The sequence below is a fragment of the Danio rerio genome, chromosome 15 (genome assembly GCF_052040795.2).
Source record: "Danio rerio strain M-AB ecotype USA chromosome 15, GRCz13ab, whole genome shotgun sequence".
Classification (NCBI taxonomy): Eukaryota; Metazoa; Chordata; class Actinopteri; order Cypriniformes; family Danionidae; genus Danio; species Danio rerio.
In genome coordinates, this window is record NC_141035.1 from 18,853,665 (window position 1) to 18,869,781 (window position 16,117).

At 33.3% G+C, this 16,117-nt stretch overlaps 1 protein-coding gene and 1 long non-coding RNA gene across 13 annotated transcripts in view; one reads left to right on the forward strand and one right to left on the reverse strand.

Annotated features, from left to right (window-relative positions):
• nxn (nucleoredoxin) overlaps positions 1-16,117 on the reverse strand; it is a 148,682-nt gene that overhangs the window by 16,588 nt on the left and 115,977 nt on the right. The window contains exons 6-7 of one of the 2 annotated variants that reach the window (XR_015508613.1): positions 235-4,950; positions 27-151 (exon numbers count right to left, since the gene is read on the reverse strand). Coding sequence is in view for 1 of the 2 variants with exons in the window: in NM_001020595.1 (NP_001018431.1) it covers positions 27-151; positions 235-414 (305 nt within the window). In the remaining variant the exon portion in view is untranslated. 2 annotated transcript variants of the gene reach the window in all.
• Positions 8,410-14,785, forward strand: LOC147840575 (uncharacterized). Of its 11 annotated transcripts, none has more exons than XR_015509196.1 (11): positions 8,410-8,475; positions 8,888-8,978; positions 9,083-9,113; positions 9,643-9,692; positions 10,094-10,391; positions 10,632-10,762; positions 10,892-10,938; positions 11,068-11,159; positions 11,256-11,386; positions 13,131-13,218; positions 14,583-14,785. It is a non-coding gene; the product is annotated as an uncharacterized LOC147840575 (long non-coding RNA). The 11 variants fall into 11 exon arrangements; XR_015509186.1 differs by lacking the exon at positions 9,083-9,113 and adding an exon at positions 12,599-12,670; XR_015509191.1 differs by lacking the exon at positions 9,083-9,113 and adding an exon at positions 12,599-12,765 and having other exon boundaries at positions 10,895-10,938; positions 11,239-11,386.

The following is a 16,117-nucleotide window of genomic DNA, read 5'->3' on the forward strand; positions in this document are numbered from 1 at the left end:
TGGGAGAGAAGAGATAATGAACGTACCTCTCCAGCTACAAAAAAGAGCAGTGGCGTCTCCTCCTCCTTGGCTTTGTATTTAGCCATGATCTTTTCTGCGATTGGCTGGATGAGCTCTTTGGCCGGATCCAGCTCTCCTTCCTCCTCAGCATCTAAAAGACGTTTTGACAAGATGAGACGATGAGGACAGTAAAAGTGAGGTGATGGGTCAACAGGGTGAACATCATCTCCTCACCTACGAACAGCACTAGGCAGGGTCCTTCATGAAGCTGCACAGCATTGGACTCGCTAAGCTCCAGTACAGGCCGCGGGTGCCATGGGAAGAGCCCACAGTCGGGGTCATTGAGAATCTCCACCCGTCCCTGCCGCGTGATCATGTGGCCCTCTGTGTCCAGCAAAATCAGTGTAGGGATACCTGGAGATAATATAAAGAAAAAAAAACTGCGTACAACTTTATTTCCTACAAACTTATTTAAAGAGATAGTTCACTCAAAAATGAAAATTCTTTTGTCATTTACTCACCCTCAGTTTATTCAACCCTTAAGAGATTCTTTCTTTTGTTGAACACATTAGATGATCATAATTTGAAGTATGTTGGTAATCAAACGGTTGATTTTGCCCATAAATTCAATAGTTTTTCCCCCCTATGGAAGTCAATGGTTACTCTCAACTATCTTGTTAACAACGTTGTTTGAAATCTCTTCTTTTGTGTTCGACAGAAGGAAGAAATGTATTTTGGTTTGAAATAAGGTGAGAATTAAACTTTTAATAATTACTTTTAATGTAAATAATGCTAGATTTAAAACAACATTTTATTCATATTAATTGGTTGTGGTCTCAACCACCCTTTACCTACTTACTTACTTTCAGGACCATTTACAGTGCATTCAGAAAGTTTTCATAGCATTTTTCTATTTCCAAATTTGTTTTTTTTGTTACAGCCTTATTCCAAAATGAATTAAATTCATTTATTTCCTCAAAATTCTGCACACAATACGCCATAATGACAATGTGTAAAAAGGATTTATTAAAATTGTTGCAAATTTATTATAAATAAAAAACCAGAAAAATCACATGTACATAAATATTCACAGCCTTTGCCGTGAAGCTCTGAATTGAGCTCAGGTACATTCTGTTTCCACTGATCATTCTTGAGATGTTCCAGCAGCTTCATTGGAGTTTACCTGTGGTAAATTCAGCTGATTGGACATGATTTGAAAAGTCATACGAAAGGTCGCAGTGGATTCACAAAAACTCAGTGAATGTTCTTGAGTGGCCCAGCCAGAGCCCAGACCAAAATCCTATTGAACATCGAGTTTTCTCAAACATGGAGAGATCTGAAAATGGCTGTACACAGTCTCTTCCCATCCAGCCTCAGAGCTTGAGACGTACTGCAAAGAGGAATGGGCAAACATTTCCAAAGACAGGTGTGCCAAGCTTGTGGCATCATATTCAAAAAGACTTGAGGCTGTAATTGTTGCCAAAGGTGCATCAACAAAGTGTTGAGTAAAGGCTGTGAATACCTATTTGCTGTGAGGAAACCGTTCTGCTTGTCTCTGACGCTGAACAAACACACACAACAGCATAAGATCTCTTTCGCGCTTTTAAAAAACATGAATGATTCAAATGTGCATCAATGCTTCCCATTCTGCAAAAGTTACATTACAGTACATGATTTAAGTCATTTTCATGTGAAACTGAGCTTTGCAGAGCAACATATGTGTACAACTGGAAAGGGTGCGGTACATGATGCAATAATCATTTAACTCGATTAATGTTTTCTCATAATCGCTAGAAGCCGAAAAAAATGTTTTTGATTAATTGCACAGCGCTAGTAGAAGCGTCCATACTCTAATTGCTGCTATTGCATACAATACATTGCGCGTTGGACGCAAGTTTGATTAGAACTACAAACGCGAGTGAAAAGTGTAAACAAACTACAAACATGGCGGACGCGCGAGACCAACGGTCAAGTAGAGAGGCTTTGGTAAAGATGTTTGTATGACTGTTAATTAATATCTATCCACCTGGAACATGTTTAGACTGCGTTTCCATGTTATATTTAATATTTAACAACAATGTGAAGTTATATTAAGATATGTTTGGACATTAACTTCTAAATGCATAATTACCCAAAGACCTGAGCAGATTTCTCAGCATAAAAAAGACTCGCAAATGGCAGATTATTCTGCTGCAAAAAAAAAGTACATACTTTTAGGGCGTAGTATTACTATGCGAATTGGGACGCAGCATAACTGTCAAAACACCTCTCAAAATGCTTTTTCGGATGAGAAAAACAGTAAAAAAATTTACTAAATTAAAATAAAAAATTACAATGCAATGTGTCAATACAATTGACACAACGTGAGATCGAATTAAATTTTTAACGTGTGAAAATTCCGAATGAAAATTTAACATTCAGTGTTCAATAACCTTAACTGTCATCCCATTTCTTGCTAATGTAATTGTTTTTAAAACAGAAATAAAGATAATAATCATGTAATTGAACTGACTTTACACTGATCATTTGCTTTCTCTAGGTCAAACACTGATTTGAATAGAAAGCAATGATCGCACTTGTCAAAAGTTTTAAGAAACATTCTAGGAATTTAAAGTCATTTAGGAACAGGTGTTTAGGATTGGACGGAAGATACCCTGATTGTGTTTGAATCCATATCACATCTTTTAGAGATTAATCTTTCAACTCTGGTCTGTGAGTTGGAAAGCAGTGCTGAACAGTGGCTTTAAGGGTGACTAAAGGTGCTTCAGACTGCCTGTGGTCACACAGATCTCTCTTACAGATAGAGATCAGCCTGCAGTTTTACTGGCTTATCAGACTCACACAGCGTCTTCAGGCTGGAGGTGGAGGACGGGGGAGTTAGTATCAACTCTTCCAACCTGAATTCCACAGATTCCAGACCGGACAGGCCACCAGCCAGATCTTTCCTTCTCAGTGCGTCCACTCCCACAGGAGAAGGGAAGAAAGCCAAATCAAAGAGTTCTCAGATGGTGAAAGGAGCCCTATGATACCTGCTCCATACCTTTTATTGGCATTTTACACATTTATAAACTATTTTACATATTTTGTGACCCTTAAACCTAATTAAAGCTAATTAGGACTACATTTAGAGCTAATTGTTATTGCTAATTATGTCTACATTCATCTGGATGAATTAGAGTTTTGCCTACACTTCTGTTTTTAATTATTTCCTAAAAAGTTGTTCATCCCCAATGAAACAACTGAAAACGCTTTCGTCCCTGTGAAAGCACATGCTTTGAGACAGAAGACGTAAAATCTGTATCATTTACGCATGGAATTTGCTTACTTTACAGCTCTTTGAAATGTCACGTCAGTTGAGGAAAATGGAGAGCATCCAAAACAACAGCTGTATAATGTCGTCCCCCATTTTACCTGAATTGGTCACATGACTAAAAACCGTTTTCACAGTCCAAACTGCGACTTGAAAATAAAATGTTCAAATGCATCCACATTGAAAAGTGTTTTCAAAAATATGTTTTCTTTGCCTAAAAATGCCAATTGAGTGTGGATGGAAGGTAAAACAAAGAGAAAAATATTTGAACTATTCAGATGCAAAACCCTCTAAATCCATCAGACCTCGTTTCTTGTAAATGAGCATTTTCTATCAGGCTTCTCTGATTAGGTTCAGAAGTTTCATTTAAAAGATAATGAAAAGGTTATCAGCTAGTAAATAAAAACTTTTTTTAATGTCACATTAGACCTTTTTTTTTTTTGGTTTTTAACCAGGTCTAATTAATTTTGTGTCAAAACCAGCTAAATCCACTTCTGCCTTTTTTTTTTTTTCAAAATCCACCTATTGGGACAAGACTGTAATTTGCTAAAAAAAAAAAAAAACTAAATATGCAATTAGAAATAATTTTACCAAGCACAAAACACATTACACAAGCCACCTGAAATTAAAAATGCAGAAATCTGTCAAGTAAGTGCCGGTTCATTGTGGTAACCTCTGATTAGACAGAAAGAAAATCAATAAATGAAATCTGTCATGTAAGTGCAATAATCAATAACATTAAAAGTGACATTGATTAAATCTTAACAATCTGTTGGCATTTCTGATATTTGGGATTTAGATTTAATGTACGTAGAACCATGTAAACATTGCAACCATTTTAAACTAAGCTTGTTATATTCAAATAACATAGTGTGAAAACGTTGCGAAACATCAATATTTGTGCATAGTCCATAAATTTAAAATGCTTATCAGGCGTATAAGTAATATAACATTTTACACATATTAATCTTTTAAAAAATAGCTTTAATTAGCAAATAAAAAAGGTAGACATACTGTGCAAAAAGGGGATGTCTCTCAGACACTTTTAGACACTTTATGAAGTCATTCATTCATTCTCAGCATACTTAAGGTCTTGGTCTCTTTTTAGTCTCTTGTTTATCCTCATAGTGTCCACGTGGGATAAAAGAACAGCACCTTAACTTTGTCTTTCCTGAAACGGAGTTGCAGTTTAATGCACAGTAAATTGGACTCATTTAAAGTAGCGTTGCAGCACAAAAATTGATTATGAATGCATACTACACTTCCGACTGTACATTGTGTTTTCTTTTTCTTATAATGCACAGAGTTTTGAGCCGGTAAGGGACGTTTTCATTTACCATTCAGTAACCGTCGTACAGGCTCATCCAGTTCATTAAACTTTATCTTTTAAAATCTAAAGAATCGGAAGCGGAATAAAACAGTCTCCTTCACCACATATTAAATACTGGCGTATTCAGTTACACTGAAAACATATGATTCGATTCACGCCTTCTGATTGGTTCTCTGGATATAACGAGTTTTGTTTTCAAAGGCAAGTGACATTTAGCAGCTTTTGCAAACAAACTGTTATTTTCTGAAAGGGCTGATGCTGCGATTTAGATGATTTGATTATCTCATTTTTGGGAAGTGGCGTTTAGTGGCTTTTGTATGGAACAAAATCAATGCCTAAAGTCTTGAATTAAAAAGCTTGTTGAATATCACAAACTGAAAAAAATAATACACCGTATTAACAAGTTCTTGCATTTTAATGACTTGAATTCCAGGGTTTGTATGTTTAGGTCCTGAAATTTAACATATCTGTATATTTAAGCTTTGAATATTTCAACGAAAAATATTTCAAACACGTTTTCATACTTAAAAATTCAATAATTCATATTCAATTTTCAGATTTCACTTACAAAATATTCAATAACCTTTAAAAATACGATGTATAATATTCAAAAGGTCATTTTCAGTTCATTTTATTTCAGTTCAAATATTCGCTTCCATAAATTCAGTGGATCAAATTCGACTGTTAAAATTCAACATTACATCCGGGAACTGCAGGAAAAGCAATACATTGCAGATTGAAGATCGCCAGCTGCTCTAGCTTTCACCAGCAGGTGGAGATGGAATGTAAGATTTTTAACCCAGTAAACAGGCGAGAAAAAGGCTATTAAAGGCACAAAAGTAGCATTTAATATTAATATCAATGTTTTGGACATTATAAATGATAAAAAGTATGAGTAAAATGAGTAAATGAGGTTTTAGTCATCTATATTTGCCCTTATGTAACGGAAGCCAGCTGGTGATCGCGTAAATCTCAGTTCTCCGATCCAGTGACAGACGTTGTTCTGCAATCTTATCGGAGCTTGTCTCCCATGCCGGCTCGCTCCCTGCTCGGACCGGTGCGGTTACTTGCACATAAACCGTCGTTTGATGAATATGATGTTATACATTGTCTATCTTTATTGAGTCTTTCTTCCATAGACGCGAAGTATTATATTGACAGCTAAAGAATATAAACGTAAGAGAAACAGGAAATGAAACATTATAATAATACAAAATAGATAAACATTGACAGGGCTAAGAACAATTACGAACAAAGATATTCAAAAGCAGAGAGATTTTATGAAAATGTCACACAAAACAGTTTACTTGGAACTGTTAAACAGTGTTCAGGTATGATTTAAGGTTGGTTATGGATGGGGCGTCTAATTTAAAATAATTTAACATAACGTGCGAATGCATTAAAGTGACGTCTTCAGTTATTATTTAAACGCAGCTATGTCAGGATTGGGATAGGTTATATAATTTCATTATTTAAATTATGATTATTAATATTAATATTCTATGACATGTATTTGGGCTATTGCGCTTAAATAAGTCATCCATGATTCTAAATTAATATTTCTATTTGTAGCTATAACTTTGCTATCGTCTTTCTCTTCTTTTTTTCTATTTTTTGTGGTTCTGCCACGGTTACGTTTGCAAAATGTCTTTAGTTTGTCCAGAATATTGCTTTTCCACTAAAATAGAGACGAAGCAGAAGGAAAATGAATGAATTGATGAATGAATGAAATGATTGACGTTTTATGCATGTGCGGTGTGCCTTGCACACGACAAAGACGAACGAGTGGCCGCGAGCTCCGGTGGCCGGTCAGAGCCAGCGCCGCATATCAAACTGGTTAAGAGATGCTAGATGGCTGCCAATATGATAGGAATTCTTCCGAAGTTTCAGATGATATCTGGGTTTGTGCATAATAATGTAAAATAAAAGTGAAATTTATGACATTTGGCCAAGCATAAGAAGCCTACAAGTGTTTCGATTATTATCATGACATGTCATGCTTGGGATTATATGAATAACACCTCGCTGTTTACCATTTCCGAAAGTGGAGCTGACGTCGTCGCGAAATTGCTTGTATAATTGTAAAAAGAGTGATGAATATTTATGGATTTCTTATATCTGTCATTTCTGATAATATAATTGATTTAACTAGTGTGAGAGTATCCAACACTCATTTAGCAAAAATGCATCCAGAATCCTAAACCAATAACTTTGTCAAGCAAAAATTATCATTTTATAGGCTACTGATTTTTTTTTTAAAACAAGAAAAAAGAAAATACCCTAGCAATTGTTTATTTAAATATGATCATCTCAAAATATAAAATAAAAAAATAATGGTTTGACTTGGTGAAATCATAAAACAGACTTGCAGAAAAGAGTTAATAGAATAAATGAGCAAATACATTCTCTCCAGTAGATGGCGATTAAAGCTCATAATCCCATGATTTGCTGAAACCACTCAACCACGCATGTCAAACCACGCATTCTAAACATTAATCTTATGAAACTAGCTGAAGTGACAACTATATTAAATTTAAACCAGTTAAACAAGTTTATGTTTAATAACTGCAAAAAAGATCAACATTGCTAATCATAAAATACAAACGGTTGCTGAAAAGTTATAAATAATGGTTTTCTCATTTAATACTGAAAACAAATTAAAGTCAGTTATAACTGCCTATTATCAAACCACAGGCGACTCATTTTATTACTTATCATTGGCTGCGACATTGCCACATTTGCGTTAATACATTTTTCTCGCCTATAGGCTACATAACAATAAAACAATATTCTGGACAAACTAAGACATTTTGCAAACGTTTAACCGTGGCAGAACCCCAATAATTAGAAAAAAAAGAAGAGAAAGACAGGCAGAGTGATAAAAAGGATAAATAGAAATATTAATTTCCCAGACAGCACACATACGTTGGGCCGACGTCGGCCGAAGGTCAACACGTCGGCCCCTTTAATTCTAACATCGGTATATGGTCGGCCAAACATACGCATGATCGTTCGGTCGTGTTCTATTGTTCCAGCTCAACAAACGTCGGCTCTGCGTCGGTTAACGACCAGAGGCCGACGAAGCACTTCATAAGCACTTGATCTCTCATGCCCATGAAAGAATCCGGCAACATATTTGGTTTACAAGTAAGTTTTTGCGTGCATAATAAATTAGACAAACGCGACATGCATCATGTGAACTGCGTCGGTCGGTCCAGCTTTAAATAGCCTACATTAATGCAGTAAAACTGACCAAAATGCCTACAATACATGATTTCAATTCATTAAAATATAAAAAGTTTTATTGTTATGCTTTAATAATGAAAAAGTTGTTTTTTTCTGGTGTTAACTGCTGTTTGCTTTTTTTTTATTGTGGCTTTTTCTAATACATTTTTCCCAGTGTAAAAATCAAGTATGTTCTGCATTTCGGCTGTTTAATTAAAATAAACACCTTTTTACAGAGTGACATCTTTGTTTTATATATACTTGCATTTATATTTATTGGTTATTTATTTTTGACAGTGAATGCACAAATAAAGTGTTTGTTTTGTAACAGTTTAGTAGGCTATAAAGCTCGTCTTAAAGATAATAGCGTATATAAAACTGCTAAATACATTTTAAATTCAAGATATAAAATACAAGGTTATTATTTAAATTGTCTATGGAGTGATCATGTTTATAAATGTAATACTGCATGACTTTGATGTGCGCGCGCGCGTCTTGCTTCCAACACTGGAGCGGAGAGGATGTTGCTATGGGAAACGAAGCTACGACACGACACCACCTAAAAGACACAACACGACTTCTCTCAGGCTGCCGTTTTGACTGTTTTCAGGTAAGTTTAGTCCCTAAAACAAAGCAAATACTACATAAAACTGTTCCTCACACATTTATTATTGGCAATTGATGAATATTCTGTTGAATATTATGTTATATAAGAGTGGTAAGTCTTCGTAAAAGTCCGTTAGCATATTAGCACTGGTAACGTTAGCGTCGGGGTAATATTACGTTAACTTACTTAATGTTAGCTCTTGTTAAACTTGTTTGTTAAAGTTTTGGCTTTTATTTATTCTTTATGTGTAGATGAGAGGTTTTGTCAATGTTTTATTGAATGCACTCGATATGTAGTCTAAAATACGCATTGTAACGTTACTGTAAAGGACCGTGAATCAAAAGTTCAATCGTGTTTTGATATTTCATGGTATCTTAAACTAAATGTTAAGTAAAAAAGTGTTCTGTGGTTTCAGGAGTGAGAGAATAACCTCCTGCTACAGAAAATATAACTCAAGATTCCTAAATTTCTGAAGGGAGCTGATCACAGAGATACAGGAAAGACAGGTAACTTTAAGCAGATGATTAATTCATATGAATTTCCATTGCACATCATTATGCACATGTTACATGTCTATATATTATGCATCTGTTACTTGTCTTTATTGCAGTTGTTTTAAGAAAGTTTTGACATTGAAACATGTGAGTGGTATTAAATTTCACATCACATGATTCTTCTGAACTTAGTAAATATATAGATTTGCTGCTAATGAAGTAATATTTGTGATTTTCATTTTGTTTAATTTTTTATGATTAATTGATTTATTAAATCTTAGAAAAAAGTTTACACTAAATTATTTGTCATCACATCTGTTTTTAGCATTGATAGCAATCCGAAATGTTTCTTGAGCAGCAAATCAGCACCATTTGATAATCACCATTATATTAGTTCAACCTCAAGCACTAAATCAACATCTTAAAAAAAGATTTCTGAAAGATCAAGTGACACTGAAGACTTGAGTAATGATGCTGAAAATTTAGCTTTACATCATAGCTATGAATTACATGTATATTTACACTGTTCACCCATCCCTTACACCTTAACTCATCCTTAAGTCAATTTAAGCCCTAAATGAATAATTTTTGATTTGTACAGACATGATATGCAACTTGTATTCAGTCGTTTTGTTTTTTCTTTCTTTTGCTTTTGTTTTCCACATCAACTGAAAAGGAGGTCTAAGTTTAACCTAAGTGCCGTGTTGCTGATGAACATCTTTATATGTAAGTATATTTTTGATTGACTGCCAGACACTTGTCAAACAGTGATGAGCAAACGAATGGCCGTTCTTTTAAAAAGATCAGGGAGATGCAAGTCTGGAGATTAATATACATTTTAATTCAAAATTGATTTATCTGGAAATATTTCATAATGTTTTGAGATATGTGCCCTATATGCATTTAGATGTCCATGCATGTTTAAAATACTTTTAAATTTAACAATGGCTGCAAGTTATAAAAACATAAACAAACACAAAAATGTTAAAGTAAATTGAGAAAACATTTTCATCAGTTTGACAACAGGTAGATCAGCTCCTGACATGTTAACAGATCAGTTTAACTCTTATTAAATTCATTCATTCATTCATTCATTCATTCATTCATTCATTTTCTTTTCTGCTTAGTCCCTTTATTAATCTGGGGTAACCACAGCGGAATGAACTGTCAACTTATCCAGCATATGTTTTACGCAGTGGATGCCCTTCCAGCTGCAAGCCATCACTGGGAAACAACCATATACGCTTGTTCTCACTCATACACTACAGACAATTTAGCCTACCCAATTCACCTGTACCCCATGTCTTTGGACTTGTAGGCAAAACCGGAGCACCCAGAGAAAACCCACCAAACGCAGAGAGAATTTGCAAACTACACACAGAAATGCCTGCTGATCCAGCTGCGGCTCGAGTCAGCATCCTTGCTGTAAGGCGACAGCACTACCTATTGTGCCACCACGTCACGCTCTTATTAAATTATATTTATATAATTTTGTGTTTCAGTACATGCTATTTTGGGAAGACAAAATATATTCATAAGCTCTCAGAAAATTCAATAAGAGAATTCATTCATTCATTTTAAGAGAATTAACTGCACAATTACTTGAAATGCGTGGATGGGATTACATTATTTGTTAACCCAAAGTGAGTTTCTCTTTCTTTGCAGTATTGGATGCCTGATTGCAGTTCAACTCCAAACTCAGTTGGACCAGCTGATCAGTGTCTTCAGTATTACCACAAGCTACTGGGCAGATGTGTGGACAGCTATGAGCCAAACTTGGGACGTTTGGTTTTTAGGTAATACCAGTGACAAAGTATTCAGTAAATTGCTTATAATAAAAGATGCTCACTGCTTACCCCCTTATAGTTAAGTTGTTTGCAGTTTCATTGTTGTAAAAATACCATACTTTTTCCTTTTTTTATCAGCAGGTGTAGAGACCGTCTGGGCAGCAGAAACAAGACAACTAATCATAGTTGAGTTGAGATTAGTATTATTAACTTGACTAGTTTGGTTGCAGACTTGTTCAATACTTAACAATTTGTATAAGTTACAAGATCAATGGTCCTGCTATCAATGTTTGTGTAACTTAAATTCATTACAGTTTAGATACAATCAAATGTCCAAACCATCTCTGAGTGAATGACATCAAGGAAACAGGATCAAAAAGATCATTCATTATAGAATGTTTCATAGGTAACAACACATCCTTTGTAAAAAATAATTTATTTTTGTGTCATCATCACAAGACAAAATACATTTCAACTGATTTCAGTTGGTTATATTTTTCAGGTCCTCCTGATCATTCTGTTCTCCTGGTTGTGAGGATGTGCAGAGGCTGTATTTGTCAGTGTTAAAAGACTTGTGCAGCTGTATGCAGACATACAAGCAGCCGACAAAGAGTTCTGGAGCAGGACAGACAGGTAGTTCACAGTGGCTAGGCTAGAAGTTTATACTTGGGTGGCCAGAAAGTGGCCTCCGCTATTTTGGAGGGTCCATACAAATACACCAGTGTAAGCTATACTATTGCACAGAAAAAATTAAATGAAAGAATTAATTAATCGGTTGAACACAAAATATTTTAAAGAAAGCTTAAGTATCAAGGTGGCAATATACAGTATGTTACATTGTAGTACATGAGCTGGCTAATACAGATTCGTAAATGTTTAGTTGTTAAGATTAGTTAAATACTATATCCTCTACTTGAGACCTGTTGCATATACAGCTTTAACTGAACTGAATTTAACTAGAACTACACCAGCATTCCAAGTGCTCTAGACTAGCTTTTTGCACTGGTGCGTCTAAAATGTTTGATGGCATTGCATTTAACACTGCAATTTTACATGTTAATTTTTTTTTAAATTACAATCCATATAGGCAATATTGACTTGTAAATGATTAACTAAAATCGGGTCAACACACATTATGGGGATTGTGTGTAGAATTTTGAGGAAATTAATGAATTTAATCCATTTTGAAATAAGACTGAAACATAAAAAATGTGGAAAAAGTAAAGTATCAATACTTTCCGGATGCATTGTATATGGTTTTTAGCGCGTTATCAAAGACTTAAAAAAATAGTCCAACATTATTTACAGCAGCAAAAGACCCTCCACATCAAAAGCTACTGGTCAGCTCACGATTCAGCAAACATCTGAAAAACAAATAGCTTATTATGCCTTCACAAGAAATCAGTGTTTTTGAGTCTAATGAAGATAGTACTATTTTATTAAATTATTATTTAGCCTGGCATGTTTACTGTTACAAAATATTTTAAATGTTTCTTAAAACAAAACATATTGTGTTCAATGGGGAAAAAGTAGCTGTTTTTTACACAGAGATAAAAAAAAAACACATTTCAGAGCAGTAATCACAATACTGTGAAACTGTGATATTTTTATCCAAGATTATACCCTCAGAATTTTTTAATTTATTTTTTTTTCAGTTGGCCTATATTCTGTTTTTCTATGTTCTTGGAAATGCTGCTGTGCATGAAAATGTGACGATATATCCGGTTCTATAGTTAATTCTGAAATAAATCTTAAAATGAAACAATATTTAAAAATGCAATATTTAATGTGTCAGACACTAAATAAACATGTCAATTCATTTATATTAATCTGATTCCTTAACAGGGCAGCACGGTGGCGCAGAGGGTAGCACGTTTGCCTCACAGCAAGAAGGTTGCTGCTTCAAGCTTCGGCTGGGTCAGTTGGCGTTTCTGTGTGAAGTTTGCATGCTCTCCCCGTGTTGGCATGGGTTTCCTCCGGGTGCTCTGGTTTTCCCAAGTCCAAAGACATAGGTGAATTGGGTATGCTAAAATTGACCATAGTGTATAAGTGTGTGTGAATGAGTGTGTATTGGTTACAGCTGGAAGGGCATCCACTGCGTAAAACATAGGCTGGCTAAGTTGGCCTTTCATTCCGCTGTGGTGACCCCAGATTAATAAAGGGACTAAGCCCAAAAGACAATGAATGAATGAATCCTTAACAGTTAAAATTAACCATTTGAGCGTGCTTAGTTTAGGGTATGTTGTGCCATTAAATTGTCAATAGGTTTTATTTTTTTCTACATTTTAAATCTGCTTTAGCTTTCTTCTTTCCTATAAACCTGGAAATATAAAATATATATTTTTGGTTTTTAACAAATTGCTTATTTTATTCTTAGATTGGTGTACGCTGATGGTCTGCTGAGAATTCTGCTGAGTTGAAGGGATCCTCCTGTCAGACAACCTCTCCAAAGTACAATAGGACTAGTAAGTAACATCTTAAACATACACTACTGTTTAAAGCTTTTAGGTTGGTATGGTAAATTCTCTTCTGATAGTGTCAGCTTTATTTAATTAATACAGTCAAGCAGTAATACTGTGAATTTAATACAATGTATATAATTAATGGTGTCACATGATCCTTCTGAAAAAATAGTATTCCAATGTACTGATTCTCTCCTCAAGCTGTTTTTTTATATATAAAACATTTTAAATAAACATATTTTTAGTATTCTTGATGTATGAAAAGTTTATTTTTAAAAGCATAGTATTTATTTGAAAAAAAAAAAGTTTGCTCTTTGATGATTGCTAGCAATCAGACATGTTTCTTTAGAACAAAAAGAATTTGTGGAAAAAAAGTATTCTCACTGAGCATTGTACAACTGTGGTCAACACGTCATTTAAGTTTTCAAATAAGCCTAAAAGACCTGATTAGCTGCATAAGGTGCATTTAATTAGAGAGTTGAATATATCATTTCTTTTTATATCCTCCTCTATAGCCTACAAATAATAGAAGTTGTTTGCTGAAAAACCTTTTTGTAGCAGAAATAAAGCAATGATTAGGCTCACCCGGATTTTTCGCAGAACTCCGCAGATATTTAGCCTATCATTATTTTCTGTTTATTTACTTGAGTAAATGTGTGTAAATCTATATTTATTCAGTTTTTTTATTAATTTCAGTAATATTATTGACTAATGTGAAAATGTTCATCTAATTTATGTACAGTGAGGTTTGTACAGTAATGTTTTCTGTCTTACTAGATATGTTACATGAAAAACTTGCTTTATTTACCAAATAAAGTGAATCTAATTGGATTTGCATTTTAAACATTAAATAAAACTTTAAAATATATTATTTTTTATTTCATATATTAAGGTTTTAGTTATGATACTCCCAAAATAATTCCGCAGAAATCCGCAGACTTCCACCAAAATTTTCAGCAGAAATAGCAAAAAACATCCGCAGATTCCTCCTGGCCCTAGCTATGATATATTAAATGTGGTGTACAGTGTGACATTTTAGTTGACGAAACTTAGTTTAATTTGCATGTAATGTGGTATCTGAAGATTTGACATATATTTAGAGACACATTTATACTAACACAATGATACTAAAAACCAAAAAAAAAACATTCATTATGATTTCACAAGGAATTTAACTTTCAAATGGCTTTTCTGAAAATTAGTGCTCAGACACACTCTTTAAGTTTAAATTAAATTACACATTTTAGCTAGTCACTTGCATAACACATACTCCAGTTATATGTCATGAAACAAATAATTTATATTTGTGGTAATATGAACTGCTCAAATGCTAATCTTTCTTCTTTTGGTTTCTTGCTTTATTTAAGGGTTCCCACTACAAGGATTAGATATGGCTACTGCAGTCCCGGTTTGGGCCAGCCTCACTTGTGAAGACTAAAGATGAAGACAACATACAAGAACAATTTCGAGGATGGCGACATACTTTTTATTCCACCTATATATCCCCTTTTATGTGTAAGCAACATTCCACAAGATAAAACAAAAGTAAATGACAGGTTATTTCTTTTCATTTTGTCTGTTTTCTTGGAACATTGTACACAATTTACAACCAGTTTTATTTATATAAATATAGGTCAGAGCAAGAAAATGTTATGTTTTCTTCTGGAGAAAGTCTTATTTCTTTTATTTCGGCTAGAATAAAAACAGTTTTGAATTTTTTAAAAAACATTTTAAGGTCAATATTATTAGCCCCTTTAAGCAATTTTTTTCGACTGTCTACAGAACAAACCATCGATATACAATAACTTGCCTAATTACCCTAACCTGTCTAGTTAAGCTAATTAACCTACTTAAGCCTTTAAATGTCACTTTAAGCTGTATAGAAGTGTCTTGAAAATATCTAGTCAAATATTATTTACTCGGTTATTAGAAATGAGTTATTAAAACTATTGTGATTAGAAATGTGTTAAAAAATATTTCCGTTAAACAGAAATTAAGGGATTATATATATATATATTTATATATATATATATATATATATATATATATATATATATATATATATATATATATATATATATATATATGTATATATATATATATATATATATATAGATATATATATATATATGTATATATATATATATATATATATATATATATGTATGTATATATATATATATATATATATATATATATATATATATATATATATATATATATATATATATATATATAGAATGACAAAATCTGTTTTGTGTCGTGCATTAGAGTTTGCCTAAAAAAAACTGGTTATCTCTGAGAAGTAATGTTATTTTATATTATTGATGTGTTATTAGTTCAGAGGAGATTGCAAATTGTTGAATGCCATTTATAAAAAAAAATGTAAAAAAAAAATTGACTACAGACTTTAATAAAATTTTATCAGACAATTATTTTAATTTGTATGATTTTATTTACTACTGTAAATATTGTTTGCTTGGTATTTATTTTGTGTTTGTGTACTCTTGTTTTATTGTAACTCCCTGAAGAAAGTCTTTTGGATACTGAACACATGACTGGTATTATCTTGTATTTTAAAATTATAGTCTTGGAAACATGCATTTTCTTTAACACTATTTAAGAAATTATAAGCATTATAACATGTGCTTACACAAGTGATTTGTGTTTTTACTATAGTAAACTATAGTCACCCTTAGTGTACATGTTTTGAAGTACTTGTAAATATTCCTATGGTCTTAATGTAAATGCTGCAATGGACTTTGTATTTAAAATCTTTATTGCACAGTATTTCAGCCATGGTTATAGTACAACTTGTTGGTTTTGTTTTAAACGTAGTAAAACATGGTTATGTGTGATAAAAGTATGTTAATCTATTTGTATGTTTGTGAAAAATATTAAT